Here is a 17,205-nt window from a genome sequence, read left to right on the forward strand (position 1 = left end):
TTATTATTAAAATAGAAATGGTAATATCTACTTTCTATTAATTAATATGTGACTATCAGTTTCATATTTTTATCTAAAGTGATCCAGAGTAATTCAACCCAATTTAAGAATAAATATTTTAGTATAGATATAATAGGTAACAAAGTAACAAATACACAAGCACACTTAGTTCATTAATAACAAATTTATGAGTCATATAATTTTTAGTTTATTTAGTCAAAATTTATATTTAAATCTTCATCAGTGTTCTACCTGATTCCATATAATTTCTATGGAAAAACATCATTATTATTAAAATAGAAATGGTAATATCTACTTTCTATTAATTAATATGTGACTATCAGTTTCATATTTTTATCTAAAGTGATCCAGAGTAATTCAACCCAATTTAAGAATAAATATTTTAGTATAGATATAATTTAGGTTTAGGTAACAAATACACAAGCACACTTAGTTCATTAATAACAAATTTATGAGTCATATAATTTTTAGTTTATTTAGTCAAAATTTATATTTAAATCTTCATCAGTGTTCTACCTGATTCCATATAATTTCTATGAATAATGAGAATTTGTGTTCCCAAGAGTCAAAACAAACCCAACCGCCGCCACCAACCGCCACCACCTATCTTACCTTCTCCGCGAACCAAAACCACTCCGTCACTCTCAACAATTCAATTAGGGTTCAGTTCCTTCATCAATGGAGCCCCTCCCTTCTCTCCCTCCCCCTCTAAACAACAACAACATGGACGATTCTTCTTCAATTTGGGATCTTACTTATCTTCTCGATTTCAACCTCGACGATTTACCCCTTGACCCTCACCAACCATCTCAACCGTTGGATTTCGATCCTCCAGCTCCTCCCGATCCACACAATATTCCTCCTGCTTCTCCTCTTCCCGCCAACGACAAGGTTCGGAAACGCGACCCGAGGCTCACGTGCTCCAACTTTCTCGCGGGCCGGGTTCCATGCGCGTGCCCCGAGATCGATGCTCAGCTCGAGAACGAGGGTCTCCCCGGCAAGAAGCGCGTGCGCACCGTTTCCGCCGCGCGTGGCTCACCCCCGACGGTTTGTTGCCAGGTTCCTGGCTGCGAGGTCGATATCACGGAGCTGAAGGGGTACCACCGGAGGCATAGGGTTTGCCTACGCTGTGCTAATGCTGCCACTGTTATGCTCGACGGCGAGGCCAAGAGATACTGTCAACAGTGTGGCAAGTAAGTTTTTTTTTTTTTTCAATTTTATTTTTAACTTTACCTCAAATTTTAGGTTTGAATTTCCGGGACAGGTAAATTTCATGATCAATTTTTAAGTGATAGAAATTCGAAGGGAGAATTCTGGAACACATTACTTGAAGAAGCAATTCGAGTCATGATAAGCATAAGAAACGGTGCATATGGGTATCGAATAGGGCATAATATGGTCTAGCTCTAGCATATCTACAAAACAATTTTTTTTTGCGTGGATTATGTCATAAATCATGCGAAATGGAGTAAAGAAGTTGCTTATGATAAACATATGTTATTTTCAGAAAGAATAGAAGCTTAGTATTCGTCAAATTCTCTATGATTTGCACCTTTGTGCAAAATTTTAAATATTAGAGTATGATTGTGAGCTAGGAAGTAGCAAATGTTGTGTAAGTAGTATCTGATGATTGATGGGGAGCTAGGTAGAGTATGTGACAAGATTTTGGGTTGTATTTGTTGGATACTTGTTGACATTGTAGATAGTAATTTAATGCTCTGATTGTGGGTCAATTGTTTGACAGGTTTCACGTGTTGTCAGATTTTGATGAAGGTAAACGTAGCTGTAGGAGAAAGTTAGAGCGCCATAACAATAGGAGGCGAAGAAAGCCAGCAGATTCAAGAGCTGAAGCTGCTCATGAACCTCTACCTGTTGCACAAAATGAGGATTCAACTAATGACGGGGAAACAGGAAAAGGTTTAGGTATTACTATGCCAATGGTTTTGTGACCTTTTCACCCCACTTCCTTTTTTCCCACTATTTCATTAAATCCCGTGTCTATATGTTAGAAGAATGCTCATTGGCTGCTCATAATAATAATAATAGAACGCTTGTTGGCTGGGTTTGCATAATGCAGATTCTTCAAATTTGAGTTGTGAAATAAATGAAAAAGAAGTGTCACTGGATCTTGAAGATGAACCAGTTGCCAATCTGAACTCAGCTCCTGATATGCAGAATATTACAAATGACAGTGTTATGACTTTTCTTGCTTCTGGGGAAACACAAGTGAATAGTGGAAAAGATGTTTCCAACCTCTCTAACTCTCCTTCATATTGTGACAATAAGAGTGCTTATTCATCTTTGGTTGGTTGCCACACCTGTTTGTTGGTTGTCTTAATTATTACTTTGGTATAAGAAATTGTTTTTGTTGTTTGCTGATTGGAAGTTCATTTGTAGTGCCAAACAGGTCGGATTTCTTTCAAGCTTTATGATTGGAACCCTGCAGAATTTCCTAGAAGGCTACGCCACCAAGTATTTTAAGCATTATTATTACAGTTTAGTATTTAAAAGTGTTAACCTAACATGCCATTTAAGTTTTCGTAACTGATTAACAAGCAGTTAAATGCATTTATAGATATTCCAATGGTTGGCGAGTATGCCTGTTGAGCTTGAGGGATATATCCGCCCAGGGTGTACCATCCTGACAATTTTTATCGCCATGCCAAAGAATATGTGGATAAATGTAAGAATTCAACTCGACGTTCATCATGTTATATGTTCTAAGCTCATATTTTTAGTAGTTTGTAGACCAAATGCATTGCTTTTTGTTACTGGTAAACTGCTCCCATATTAAACTATATTGGTCTGTTTACTCATTCTTGTGGTTGCTCTTCTTTTACAAATTGAGTTGGTTCTGATCCTCACATGTACTCTAATTTGTTTAAGATATCTTTTCCCTTTTTTCTTTTGATAAGAGGGCCTCATATCTCATAGTTAACCTGACCAAGTCGGGGGCAAGACTTGATTATTGTTGATGTGTTTGTGTTTCCTTACTTTTCCCCCCAGAATTTAATTTATTCTCTTTTATGCACCAGTTACTGGAAGACCCTATGTACTATGTGCGCGATCTTGTTGCTCCTGGAAAGTTCCTATCTGCAAGAGGCAATGCACTAATTTATCTGAATGATATGTTCTTCCGCATTATGAAAGGTTAGTCGTGATTCCATCGTTCAATCATCAGTGAAGAATCTTCAGTTAAATGCATATATGTTTGCATGCATATTTTTTGCATTATATGTGAGGTTAGATCAGAGTGTATTCAAGTTTATCTGGTTTATTTTATACTATGTTTTTTGTTTCACCTTATGACATTATTAATGACTATGTTTGATGTGTATTCCATCTTTGCCAATAGAAGTAATGGGATTTTCTATTTCTTTTGAGATGTAATGTTTAAGTGTTTTCTTAAAAAAAAAATCAGATCTAATTTGTGAATCTTTAAATTTGTTTGAATTCATCAGCATATTTCATGGTTTCAGATGGAACTTCTGTGACAAAAGTCAAGGTAAATATGCAGGCACCAAGGCTTCACTATGTTCATCCCACGTACTTTGAGGCTGGGAAACCTCTGGAGTTTGTTGCTTGCGGAAGTAACTTGATGCAGCCTAAGTTTCGGTATGTTAAAGTTACCTCGTCTAAACATACGTTGAAATAGTTGCTTACTGAATAATTTACACAATAGACATTATGCTTTTGTGTACTTAGCAATGTTGGGGTATGCACCAATGACAGAAGAGAGACGTGGAATTTTATGGTTTGGTAGAGAGAGGTTGAAGTATCCTTTGTGCTCACTGAATGTAAAGCCTAAGTGATTTGTGTTTTGAGAAGAATTCAGGCATTGCATAACCTGAAATTGACTGTATACGTTGTCTTCATAGTGTTTATAATTGTTTGTTGTGGAGTGGTGGGTGCATGTGAAAGTGCTGTTTCAGCGTTGTTACTGTGGTTTTAATGTTTCATCTTTGTACTTGGTAGTTTATTTTCTTTTTCACTGGCCAATATCCTTCTGGTTTTAATGAGGTTGTCATCATGCCAGGCTTCTTGTATCTTTTTCTGGAAAGTATCTGAAGTGTGAATATTGTGTTCCATCTCCACATAACTGGACTGGGAACAATATGTCATGTGCTTTTGAGAATCAGTTATACAAGATATATGTCCCTCATACAGAGGAAACTCTCTTTGGGCCTGCATTTATTGAGGTGGGCATTCTCTTAATTTTGTGTTTCCTTTACTATGTGATGATGACGTGGATTTTTTTTCCCTGACCATGATGCTTTTTGGCCGGTTGAATGTGATTTCTTTTCTTTCTGATTCACTAACGTGTGCCTTTTTATACAAACAAATTTGGTTGGATTATAATATTTCAACATTTGTGCATAAAAAACGTCAATATTCAATCATATTAAGGAACATAGAATATTGTTTTTTGTGGTTACTGTTAAATACTTTAAAAATGTTATGGTTTACATCAATATGCAATACGGAGGCACTTTCTTGAAAATGATGCTCTAATATTCTTCGCCTCGTGTTATATCATATTTCTTTCTCCTTATTTTAGGTGGAGAATGAGTCTGGTTTATCAAACTTCATTCCTGTTCTCATTGGGGACAAAGAAATTTGCAGTGAGATGAGGACATTACAGCAAAGGTTAGATGAGTCTCTTCATTCTAAACAATTCCAGTCTACATCTGGTGGTTCTATCTGCAGCTTGTGTGAAGATTTTGCACATAGGCACACATCATCAGACTTGCTTGTAGATATAGCATGGTTGCTTAAGAACCCTACCTCAGAAAATTTTGAGAGAATGATGACGGCTTCACAAATTCAAAGATACTGTTACCTGTTGGACTTTCTTATATGCCATGATTCAATACTCATTTTGGAAAAAATATTACCAAAGTTGGTGATCTTTACAGAAGGCTTGAAATCAAATATTGTGGTTAGTCAGACGAGTGATGTTGATGTGACACAACTACTGAATTGCATGCATCTTGCTAGAGATGTTATTAATCAGAATCATCAGAAAGGCAGAGGCATAGTTGTGCATTCTGAAACAGAAGGCTTTAGGATTGAAAAAACCTGCACCCAAGACAGCTTGCCATCAGTTTCGAGAATAAAAAGTCAGGTTAGGATGACCCTTCTTTCTCCCCCTTGCTTCCTTTTTCTCTGATTTTGAAATATATACCGTGTCATTTACATTAAAATGCTTTATATCTTTCTTTGGTCATTTTCATACTCTATATAAGAGAAATGAAATACAATTGAGGAGTTTCCTGTTGGGATCAGCAGTAGACTTGATTTATTTAGTGGATACTCACTGTTTTGCGGTTCTACTGCAAAGATCAAGTGTATAATTTCTTTAATACTTAATCACAACTCCTGCTACGATCCCCTTGATGAATTATTGGTAGATTGTTGAATAAATTAGTTCGATATATGGTAAATCAAAAGTGATGTGCTTGAATTTGTGTGTATCAAGCATTTCTTCTTGCACACTTACTGCATGACCTTGATTTGGGTTTAATTAGGAGCATGGTTTTCTAATATTGGCCTTTTCTTTCAAATGGTTTCATTAAGTAACTAGTAAGGGACAGCTTCCATCTGATGCCTGCATAGTCTGAAGGATCTAATGAAACTGCAACTGACCTTAGGTTCCTTGTTTTGCAGGATGTTCTATCCAGAACGGATTCAAAGTGTGGAATAATGAGAAGCCCAACATCTAATGACAAAATTGATAGGATACCACTTTTGAAGAGGGAGATTATAATGAATATGGAAGAGTTGCCTAAACGATCCAGCCGGCGATATGTCGGTAGGGGATTCTTGAGCTCTCGACCGGCAATGTTTGTGATTGTTTCGGTTGCTGTTTGTCTTGCAGTATGTGTAGCCGTCTTTCACCGGGGGAGGGTTAGTGAGTTAGCTGTATCCATTAGAAGGTGCTTGTTTAACTCTTAGTAGATGTTGACAAGTTTTGTACTTTCTCTTCTATTTGGTACATATTGTTGTAACACTAAATAACCAGGGTCCAGGGATGTTGATGTTATTACTTACTAGTGATGGAGTGGGTGGTTCATTAATGGAGGCAAGCTTAACTGGACCTGTTTCTGGTTTGTGCCATATTTGTCTGGTTGGCCCCCAATGGAACCATAAGGTATAAAATCTAACACAACTTCTAGGGGCTAGCTATTTTTAGGCAGCACTATACTTTGACCGAGTTATCTTCTACTTAATTCTTTGCTTTTTCCCCCTTTTTGTTGGCTATAAAAGTAGTATTTTAATTCTACCACCTTAGGTATATTTATAAATATGTAGTGATGTGACTGATGTCACTTTACATGTGTGCAAAGCTATATAAAATTCATATGGCCTTCATGTGAGTGTGATAGATATTCGTTAAATATTAAATCTGAAAGTAATATTGTATTAGTAATTCAAACAAGGAAAATTCTGTCGTGCTTATTGGAATTGTCAATATAGTATGCTGTCACTGCGTGTCAGTACTAACACAAGACGCGTGGATGGTTCATACGTATAGTGTAATGACTGTAGTTCTGTTTAAGAGTTTGATTAGAGATAATAGTTTGGTTTGTTAAGTATGATAAAGTAGATGGGTTTAGTGGGCTGTTTCTTTATGGGCTTGATGTGGTTGGGTATTTTTAATAAAATTTGTTAGCATTTGCATGAAGGTCTAAAAGGGTTGGGTAATGCCGTATTGCAACTCGTGAAGATAGAATTTATTTTTAATATTTTAATTTGTTACAAAATATTTAATTCAAAATTTTTTATATACTTAGCAATTGTTTTTCCTTTTTTTTATGTCAAATAAATTTTACATTTCCGTGTTCTTCCAATTAGGGCCACGTATATAGGAGCCCAATATTATCTTTTATTGGAATCATACAAAATAGTTGTCCCATTAATTCAGGCAGCCCGCGTATTATTTTTCTTAAGCAACTCCATTAACAACTAATTACGTAATGAGGTAATGACCAAATCAGTACTCGAAAGATTGAAACACTGACATTGCGGTATTTGATTATTGTAATCGATAAAATGGTACCTGGTTAATTTTAAAAACTGACAAATGTATCCATAAGCTTGCCGGACCAAAGCTCCGATGAGGACAATGCTTACCTGGACACCGAATTTTGCTGACAAATCATGTTTTATTTGAGTTGTAATTTCTAATTAATTAATTTGTTAGCCTAGGTGAAAATTAGATCAATAGGATTTCATTTTGCCCCAAATCAGAACTCTTTGCCCTAATCCCAAATTAACAAGCTCTCTATTCGTTCATTCGCAGGAGGGGATCCAAGATTGGAAGATGCATACAGCAAGGGTTCGTGGAAAAGCTGCAACGCTGAGAAGGCAGTCATCGATGCAAGCCTTCGACGTGGATGGTGCTTCGGGTATTGTGAGTAAAACTTACGATGGCTGTTGCTTTTGTCCCCTTCCAGTGGTTCCGTTGAAGTCGAAGACAAGTAGCAACCTTGATAGATGGTTTCTACGCTGCCCTATGTGGAAGGTAAGGTTGGAATTGTGATGAATATGTGAGGAAGTAGAATAATATCCCTTCTTGGTTTGTCGTCTGTTCTTATTCAGTTTTAGTATTCGATTGTTCTCTGATCTTTGAAATTTTCGTGTTGTGCTAGAACACACAAATGCGTTGCGGGTATTTCCAATGGTTGGATGAAATACAAGCGGAATGTGTGGAAGGAGAAGTTTCTTCAGAGAACAGTAATATGCTGGGCAAGTCAGAACCCAAAAAGAAAGGCAGAATCAATGTCGACTGTGGGGATGGCCAGGAAATTCAAAGGATGATGATGGTACTATCTGTGGTGAATGACATGAAGGAGAATCTGAAGAGGGTTGAGTTGTGCCTAATTTTTATGTGTATTTTGATTGGGTTAAATATGGCTTTGATTATGTTTAGTTTGGCTAAGTAGGTAGACATTGCACAGTATAATAGTATAACAGTGAGACTTTTGAATTTTGTAATCTTGTCCTCATTGTAATTGAGATGAATTAATGTATGATGTGTTCTTCTTGTGCTTTGATTGAGTTATTGTTGTTGTGATTTGAGCAAGATATATGGAGTATATGTAAGCCATGTAAAATAGTTTTGTGAACAGAATCTGAATAAAACACCAAAATAACATCAAGTTATAACCATTAACTATTCAGAGTAACAAAGTTCAGGCCCCAAATAAGACTACCAAAATGACACATGTTCATAGTAACTGCTACAGACCCAAAATGACAGTAACAAAACACAGAAACACTAGGTTAGCACTTACATGCCATAATGGCAGTTGGGTGCATGTTAACTAAATCCTGTCCAAAATGCAAATAACAACAAACAAAAAAAATCCAAGAATCTCAGCTCATTTCTTGTCATTTGTTGATGGCTTTGATGGTGGTGGTCCGGATGGCTTTTTCTTCTTCAAGGATGGGGTGGGCATAAAGCCTGTGAACCTGCTCTGTGTGGCTGGGCTTGCTGCTGCCATGGTCTCCCTAGTCACAGTTGGTGGCCTAAATGGTGCTGTATGTTGGGCCTGAAGAGTAGGCCTAAGTAATGGACCTTGAGGCAATGACCCAACATTGGATGGAGATGCAGAAATTTGGGATCTAGACCCAACATCAGGCCTGACAACTCTAGGTTGAGCAGGGGGTAGTGGTGCAGCTGCTGCATTTTGTGCTGGAGTTGGAGGTGTTGTAGTGGCTGCCAGTCCTGTTCGAGTTGTGCTGCCTCTTTCTCTTGGTGGAACTGGGTTGTCCCTTACAAAAGATGGTCTACCTCTCCTCTTTGGTGCTGGTGCTGGTTCTGAAGTAGCTGTTGGACCAACCAAGTTGGTTGCTGCTGGTATGGTGGCTACATTAAGGGGTAAAGCATTTGTTGTAGTGTTGCCATCATTGATGTTATTCTGCATCATTTTGTCCATTCATGAAAACAAATCTTCTATGGAAACAGATCCAACAGTTTGAAACAATAAGGTAACATAAATCCCATTCTTTACCTGATCAGGCTGTCTTTGTGGATGGTTTTGAGTGAGGTCTTCCTCATCTGCAACATGTGCAGCGTGTGCAGCCTCCATGGTCTCCTCCCAGTTAGCTTCTTGCTCCCTAGCTTCTTCCTCATCAAGATCTGGTTCTTTAGCTGCTGTTCCAGTTCTTTTGTCAGGACAAATTCTGCTATTATGTCTAGTCTTACAAAAAGCACATGAGTAAGGAAAATCAGCATTAATAAAGTTACAGATAGGATATAAAATGTAAATTAAATACATATTAATAAAGGTTTTTGTTTTGCATACCCTTTTGCAGGTTTGGCATGTTATCTGTCCGTATCTTCTCTTGGCCTTATATTGGCTGCCAGAACTTTGCTCAGTGCTATCCTTTCTCCTATTCTTTGTAGGTCTGCCAATAGGCCTCTTGTATGGAGGGGGCAAACATGACAGCCCTTCGTGATGCTCCCAGTACTCCTGACTCGGTATGCTGCTAATGTGAAACATGTAAGTCCTATTATATGCATCAATGGTGACAGCAATCCCATGACAGCAAGGTAGTCCAGTGAGCTGCCATTTTCTGCATGAGCATGTCCTCTCTCGTGTATTGACTCTCACTCTATGTTGCCACTTTGTTACTTCAAACTGATTGTGCTCATCATCACCACACCATTGTGCCTCCCAGTAATTGGCTTGTCTTTTTTCTTTCTCTAACCTACTAACTTGAACAGGGGCTATCTATCCAGTATAAGCCATCAGTGAGTCCTTGTGAGTTGCCATTGTCTTCATGATGTAGAACCTAAGCTCCTCAAGCATTGTCAAAATGCTCTTCCCCCGAAGACCCACAATTGTTGAGTTAAATGACTCACATTTGTTGCTTGTCAAATTGTCTACCTTTGGCCAGTCTGAAAACCTTGATCTCGACCACTGTTCTTGTTCAAATTTTGATAAATACTCCCATGCTTGTTTGTTGATCCGTTTCACAGCTCCCATTGCATCATTAAATTCTTGATCAGTAGTTGCTTTTGCACATTGCCAAAATGCTGCCTTAAGTTCCTTATCCTTCCATCTCTTGTTCAGATTTCTCCACATATGCATACAACAGAATCTGTGCTTCACCCCTGGCATCACGTTCTGTAATGCTGGGATTAGTCCCTGCATTGAATGGTAACCACAAATAATTAGGAGACATTTGAAAAGTAATTTATAGAAACATACAAGAACTCAAAAAATATGAACATAATGCACATCACCTTTTGCTGGTCTGACATAAAAACCCAGCCATTCTCATTGTAGTCCCCAATGTCAGTGTGCAACTCCTCCAGAAAGAATCTCCAATTTTTCCTTGTTTCTGCATCAACAACCCCATACGCTATTGGAAACAGCTGATTGTTCGCGTCCTGACTAACGGCTGTTAGTAATTGCCCTCCAAAGTAACCTTTCAAAAACGTCCCGTCCAAAACTATAAATGGTCTACACCCTGCTTTAAAGCCATTTTTGCAAGCAGCCAAACAGATGTACAAGTTCCTAAACCTAGGCAACCCCTCTGGCTGTGGAGTAGTCCCCATGTTGTCTCTTGAACCAGGATTAGCCTTCATGATTTCGTTAAGGTAGTCTCTTAGCCTTAGGTATTGATCTTTCTCTGTTCCCTCAATAACTTCTTTGGCTTTGTCCATAGCCCTATACATCATCCTCTCGTTGACTGAAATGTCATACTCCACTTTAAACCACTCTTGTGCCTCCCTCTGCAGCATGTTGGGATGGATCCTGAGCTTTGGGACCAGTTCCTCAGCAACCCAAGCACATGAAACTGATTTACTCTTGTTGCTCCTGGGGCACGTATGCTCGTCCACAAATGTCTTTATCTGAAAGGATGCTGGGTAGTTGGTCCTGGCACAGTAGCACAACCAAGGGCAGTCTGGATTATAGCAGATCACCCTACACCTCTTCTTCTCATTCCTAAGGTAGAATACCTGTCTCCCAATTTGTATATTGTACTTCTGCACTGCTGCTTTGAACTGGTCCATGGTCTCGAACTCCATATTCAACTCCAGAGTTATTTTTCCATATGGCGTGTTGGGATTATGTTGAGGAAATACAGGTTCCTCTTCATCATCAGATGCAGGAGGGCTACAAAGTTCTTCAGATTCATATTGGTACATCTCAGGTTCACTATCGCCATCTTCTCTATTCGGGTTAGGCACCTCTACCCTTGGTGCTTCATCCTCCTTTCTAGGTACAATTCTTTGCCCAGACGGTTGAGGCCTTGGATGATTTCTCCTTGCATTGTTCCTCTCACTTGTTTGTGTTACATTATCTGTTGCAGAGTCATTCGAGATACATGAGAATTGATGCAATTTATATTCACAAAGCCTCTAACTAAAAAAAAAAAAATCAAATTTACCTGCTGGGTTTTCTATAACAGGTTCCTCTGCCCTTTGCTCATTCACAAAAGGTTCTCCAAAATCAGAACCTTCATTCAGATCAGCAACATCATCAGCATTGGTCTCCTCTGTGGGTTCATTCACAGCTTCAGCTTCTCAAGGATTACTCTTAGGAACCTCATTCTCGGCAGTTCTTCTTTCTCGGGGTAAACCACTAGGTGGTGGTCTTGGATGGAGCTTTCTAACCTTCTTAGCAGGTTTCTCCGGAGCTGATGCTCCTTCAGTGTCTTTCTCCTCATTTCCGTCATTCGCAGCTTCTTCCCCTGCACCATTCTCACCTTTGTTTGACTCGTTAACATCAACAGTGGCCTCATTTACAACCTCATTCACATTTTCCTTCACAACCACATTCAACACCATATCCAATTCATTAACCTCACCACTGGTCTCATTCACACCTTCATTCTCCTTCTCATTAGCCTGACCGTCAACCTTATTAGTAACTTCAACCTCGTTGACATTATCACCACCTGGATTGACTTCAACCACACTATCACTGCTACCATCAGACATGACTTCTTCATCAATGATTTTAGGGTTTGCATCAATGGGGTGATCAAAATATAGGTGGACAGTGTTGTCATTCTTCATCGCACTCTCACACATTCTCATGACTTCAGCATCTGTCCTAAGCACTCTAAGACCCTTACCTAAGTCTAAACCAGGTTCTAGCCAGTACACCTCATTGTATTCACGGTAACCTAAGTCTAGAAATAACCCCTCAACAAAGAATAAATTACATGTCTCTACATTCACCCTGTGTATCTCAGTTACTAAACCCCCGTCGTATATCACATTACCGTCAACACCCCTTTTCAAGGCACCCATGTGATGATAAACAAACGTAACTAGACGATCCATCTATAAAATCGTAGAGGGAAGATACAATGAATAAAACAATCAAAATGATCATAATGCTGTCGACAAAAGTCACGTAAATGAAAGGATGGAGTGAAGGCGAACTTACCTCTTCGTAGGTTTCTTCCTAGCGAAGATTGGGGTCACGATGATGCCAATAGCAACCCCTCACTGTTGACGCTACGACTTCGATAATGTCTCTCAACTCGTCTTCGTTCTTCTTTGCGCCAAGTAACCAGAGCAACGTCTCTCCCTCTTTACGTGACCTTTCAGTTTTACTCTTAGTGAAACACTAAGTCACAGTAAGTCACCAAGCAGTAACAGCACTTGTTAATTTGGGATTAGGGCAAAGAGTTCTGATTTGGGGCAAAATGAAATTCTATTGATCTAATTTTCACCTAGGCTAACAAATTAATTAATTAGAAATTACAACTCAAATAAAACATAATTTGTCAGCAAAATCCGGTGTTCAGGTAAGCATTGTCCTCACCGGAGCTTTGGTCCGACAAGTTTATGGATACGTTTGTCAGTTTTTAAAATTAACCAGGTACCATTTTGTCGATTACAATAGTCAAGTACCGCAATATTAACGTTTCAATCTTTCGGGTATTGATTTGGTCATTACCTCTTGAATAATTATACATCTTTCATTTTACGAAAAATGAGAATAAAAAAGACGCATCAATCCTCAGCGCCATTCCCTCAACACCATTTTTCCACATTTCAATATACGTGTTGCCTGCTCATGCTTACATAACTTGTAAGCATATCATGCTGACAATAAGGTGTTTTTTTTTTTTTTAATAACATACTCCTTATTTTTTTCAAAACGTATTATTATCCGCCTAAAATCTGTCCAAATAAATCAAGTTTTTAATAATTTAAAAGGAAAGAAACTAATTTTAAGGATGGAATATGCTTTGTGATGCGGATCCTAAGTTGTTAATCAATAATTAGGTTACTTAGAATGATCATAGACATAGTTGACCACTATTAATAACATGTTTGAATAAGATTCTTCAAAGCTTTTGTCCATTTTGTGAAGCTTGTAAATAACTAAATACACAACATATAGATTTGTGCTGAATATTTGTAAATTGCAAGTATCTGGATTCATTTAAATTAAATATGTAGTGAACGACTCTTTCCTTTCATGTAGGGTTTTTTCACATACATAAACATTAATTAGAAAATGAAATAGTAAATTCACAATATAAAAACGGAAAAGCTCTACATACAAGCGATTAGGGCTTGTAAGCATTACAAGTCAATTAACCCCTAACCCCCCAAAACACGCTGCAAGTGCTACGTCCCTTACACGCGCTATATATCTCCTTCTTTCCAAATTTGTTCGTTCTTCTTCTCGCGCGTCTTCCCCTACTTTTTTTATCGTTCTTTTCTCCTCCTTCCTCACTGGTTTGTTCTTCGTCATTGACGTTAGTTCCTCTCTCTGTAACTCCAGCTTCGTTTTCTTTTCGATTTTCTGGTTTCTGAAATCAAAGTTTGAACTCGTTTTGAAGATAATGGACGATTCAACCTCAGGATGTGAGGAATTACATTACGAGAGAAGTGCGAGAAGCGTGGGTGTGCTTAAAGACTTATTTGATAGGAATTGGAATGATTTTCTGCTGAATTTTGGTCTTGTGGACAACAAGTGGCTTTCAGGTAATGTTTGTTTAAAATCTGCAACAGAGGTATAAATTTAATTTTTTTCGGGTGTATTTATAGTCTGTGTTTGGGTGTATTCTGCAGATCTCTATGAAGACCGTCATATATGGATTCCAATCTATCTGGATCACCACTTCTGGGCAGGGATGAGAAGCACACAAAGGAGCGAGAGCGATTTACATATGATTACTCTGAATTTTGTTGCAGTTATTTGTATAGCATTGTGTAGCTGAATAATTTGTGAACATTGACTGTGAAACTAACGCGTGAACATAAATCTGTGGATTGAATCTAATGTATTAGTTTTGATTAATTATCTGCAATTTATAGCAAACGTTCGGGTGTATTAGATCAGACATGATTGGGTGTATTTTTTGTTTTTGACATGGTGTATTCTGCAGCCTCTCTCTGTTGATGACTAGTTTGTTAAATTTTATTGAAAATGATGTGAGGAATTACATTACGAGAGAAGTGCGAGAAGCGTGGGTGTGCTTAAAGACTTATTTGATAGGAATTGGAATGATTTTCTGCTGAATTTTGGTCTAGTGGACAACAAGTGGCTTTCAGGTAATGTTTGTTTAAAATCTGCAGCAGAGGTGTAAATTTAATTTTTTTTCGGGTGTATTTATAGTCTGTGTTTGGGTGTATTCTACAGATCTCTATGAAGACCGTCATATATGGATTCCAATCTATCTAGATCACCACTTCTGGGCAGGGATGAGAAGCACACAAAGGAGCGAGAGCATGCATTCTTTAGGGTTTTAGGATTTACGGTTTAGGTTTTAGGGTTTACAGGTTAGGGGTTAAGGTTTAGGTTTTAAGTGTTTAGGGTTCAGGGTTTTAGGGATAAAGCATCAGGGGGATAGATTTTTGGGTGTATATTCAATTTTCTTTGGGTGTAAAAAATGGCAGATTATGGGTGTATATTTGGTTTGATGTTTTCCTTCATATTATAATACCTGTAATTCATACATTTTGAATACAGCAGAGAGAGTTTAATTATTGAAAGAAATTTTACAATAAACTGGATTATAATTGAAAATTTTTTACAGCATGTGTTCAATTTGTTACAGGACTATATAACATTTATATTAATTAGTGTCAATATCCTTAGAATCTATCTGACAATTTGGTGATGCACCCTTAGCGGCGGGATGTGCATCAGGCCACCAAATCCCAAATCCCTAACAATTGTTTTCTTCTCCTCGCTCATGTTTCTGAATTTCTCACTTAACAAATGTGTTGCACACTTAAGGTCTTTGATTTGCTGTAAACAAAGCAAAATTATAGTCAGATATATTTCTATTATATAAAACTGATTTCATCTAAGACATATATTTGTTCTTACATTTTTTTCAGTTTGGTTTCTGCCTGCCATTTTTTCTGAAATGAAAAATACACCCATAGATATCAGTAAGATACACCCATAGATATGAGTCAGATACACCCATAGATATCAGTCAGATATCACTCAAACATGGATTAATATACAAGGTCAAGTAACATTACAAGGTCAAGCAATATACACCCATGGACAAGCAAATATTAGAACAGTTGCAACTGTTGACTATATTACAGTATATCAGTTCAGAAATATACACCCAACAAATTATGCTATATACACCCAACAAAATACTCAATATACACCCACCACATCACGCAATATACTCCCAAAAATCAGTTACCAGAAGAACTAGAACAACAAGAACAGTAACACCTAGAACAACTAAGAAGAACAGAATAACCTAGAAGCAAGAATAACAATAAAACCTAGAACAAGTAGAACATTAAAAACTGTAAAATGAGACTTAGAACAAGAAGAACAGTAAAACCTAGAAGAACGTAGAAGAATAGTAAAACCTAGTTCTTCGTTTTGAAATGTGGAAAATATACAATATGAGTAAAATAGTAACGTAACGTACCTTGAGTATTATAACTTCGTTTTTTCTGGAGATTGTTGATCGAGAGTTCTATGTTGTGTTGATGGAGAGTTCTAATCTTCGCGATGAGTCATATCTCTGCAGTTTGGAATGTTGCTCGAAAACGGACGGTTTGTGTTTTCTTCGAAGGGTTTGGAGAAGTGGAAGAGTGCGCCATTAAGGAGCGCTATTTTGCGAAGAGCAACCATTGAGTGGGGCGCGTGTAGTTTACGTTCCATTCAAAGAGAGATGAGTGCGCGTGTGAATGAAGTGTGGGTTGGAAACTTGTAAAACTTGTAGGACCTCTTTACTTGTATGTGTAGCCGGCCCCATATAAAAATAGCTATTTAAATTTTAATAAAAAAGTTTAAAAGGTAGAGTATCTATTTTTTTCTTTTTTTCTTTTTTTAAAAAAAGTGGATACCACTAATGAAAACACTAGTATCTGACATGGATGAGATACGTATATCATAGGTACAAATTCAGTGGTCCTTGAAAATTACTGGCCTTGTCCTTAATTTAATTTAATAATTTATTCCAATACTAAGGTACAATGATTCACATACAAACATATGTAAACAAATAATTTTTATTAATTTATTATTAATAGATAGGTTTGATGGTATGAAAATCTAACCTATATAAAAAATATATAGGTTCTCAAGATAATGTTATTCTATGTATTCTTGTACAAACACATTGAGATGTTTGAATCAGTGGATGAGAAATTATTAATATGATTAAACTTGGCTCGCGATTCAATTTCTTTTTTCGAAAAATTAAGTAGTATAATCAAAGGAAAAGTATAGGTAACAAATAAGATTTTTAAATAATGTGTAAATAATGTGAATTAATAGGGTTAAAAGAGTAAATTTAATTAGTAGCATTAAATTAGGATGTAATGTATTTTCATTTGATTGGTGATTATTCATGTTGTTCAAAATTTTCATTATTCCCTAGCACTCTCCATAATCAAAATATGGGAAGTAAGATACCATAACTATCCTAATTAGTAAATATAAAATAAAATCTCTATTGTTAAATGTTCTCTATTCTCTAACTAATAATCAACTTAGTTATAAAATATAATATTATATTATTGCTCCTTTAATGAAGCCAAAAAAAAAAACATATTTAGAATAGGTTGGATATATGAAGATGGTTTTAAGGCACGATTAGATCGATTTTTAGAGAGATATTTATTTTTACATTTAATTATTATAGGATTGATGATAATACTTTTTCAAGATACAATACAACCTAAAAATTTCTTAATTAATAATAATAAAAAAA

The 17,205-nt window shown here is 37.0% G+C and overlaps 3 protein-coding genes across 5 annotated transcripts; 2 read left to right on the top strand and 1 right to left on the bottom strand.

Annotated features, from left to right (window-relative positions):
• On the top strand, nucleotides 571-6,138 carry LOC107638531 (squamosa promoter-binding-like protein 7). 3 transcript variants are annotated; one of them, XM_016341854.2, is made up of 10 exons: nucleotides 571-1,214; nucleotides 1,766-1,944; nucleotides 2,099-2,325; nucleotides 2,419-2,493; nucleotides 2,597-2,704; nucleotides 3,057-3,171; nucleotides 3,501-3,636; nucleotides 4,058-4,220; nucleotides 4,580-5,146; nucleotides 5,689-6,138. In XM_016341854.2, the coding sequence occupies exons 1-10, from the start codon at nucleotides 700-702 to the stop codon at nucleotides 5,974-5,976; spliced, it is 2,373 nt and encodes a 790-aa protein (XP_016197340.1). In that variant the 5' UTR covers nucleotides 571-699; the 3' UTR covers nucleotides 5,977-6,138. The 3 variants fall into 3 exon arrangements, with proteins under 3 accessions (XP_016197340.1, XP_016197341.1, XP_016197342.1); XM_016341855.2 differs by having other exon boundaries at nucleotides 1,766-1,938; XM_016341856.2 differs by having other exon boundaries at nucleotides 1,783-1,944.
• On the bottom strand, nucleotides 6,864-9,530 carry LOC110271408 (proteoglycan 4-like). Its single transcript, XM_021122308.1, has 3 exons — nucleotides 9,333-9,530; nucleotides 9,039-9,227; nucleotides 6,864-8,945 (listed from the first exon to the last, which is right to left on the bottom strand). Exons 1-3 carry the CDS (start codon nucleotides 9,528-9,530, stop codon nucleotides 8,406-8,408), a joined length of 927 nt encoding a protein of 308 aa, XP_020977967.1. The 3' UTR covers nucleotides 6,864-8,405.
• On the top strand, nucleotides 7,328-7,999 carry LOC110270508. The gene is made up of 2 exons (XM_021120133.1): nucleotides 7,328-7,546; nucleotides 7,674-7,999. The coding sequence occupies exons 1-2, from the start codon at nucleotides 7,346-7,348 to the stop codon at nucleotides 7,965-7,967; spliced, it is 495 nt and encodes a 164-aa protein (XP_020975792.1). The 5' UTR covers nucleotides 7,328-7,345; the 3' UTR covers nucleotides 7,968-7,999.

Source organism: Arachis ipaensis, chromosome B04 (genome assembly GCF_000816755.2).
Source record: "Arachis ipaensis cultivar K30076 chromosome B04, Araip1.1, whole genome shotgun sequence".
Lineage (NCBI taxonomy): Eukaryota > Viridiplantae > Streptophyta > Magnoliopsida > Fabales > Fabaceae > Arachis > Arachis ipaensis.

Coding starts and splice junctions, on each gene's coding strand:
- LOC107638531 (XM_016341854.2), top strand. CDS start 700: ATGGAGCCCCTCCCTTCTCTCCCTCCCCCTCTAAACAACAACAACATG. Junction 3,172..3,500: donor GTTCTTCCGCATTATGAAAG/GTTAGTCGTGAT, acceptor TCATGGTTTCAG/ATGGAACTTCTGTGACAAAA. Junction 3,637..4,057: donor TTGATGCAGCCTAAGTTTCG/GTATGTTAAAGT, acceptor TCATCATGCCAG/GCTTCTTGTATCTTTTTCTG.
- LOC110270508 (XM_021120133.1), top strand. CDS start 7,346: ATGCATACAGCAAGGGTTCGTGGAAAAGCTGCAACGCTGAGAAGGCAG. Junction 7,547..7,673: donor TACGCTGCCCTATGTGGAAG/GTAAGGTTGGAA, acceptor GTGTTGTGCTAG/AACACACAAATGCGTTGCGG.
- LOC110271408 (XM_021122308.1), bottom strand. CDS start 9,530: ATGTTTCACATTAGCAGCATACCGAGTCAGGAGTACTGGGAGCATCAC. Junction 9,228..9,332: donor CATGCCAAACCTGCAAAAGG/GTATGCAAAACA, acceptor GCTTTTTGTAAG/ACTAGACATAATAGCAGAAT. Junction 8,946..9,038: donor CACAAAGACAGCCTGATCAG/GTAAAGAATGGG, acceptor AAAATGATGCAG/AATAACATCAATGATGGCAA.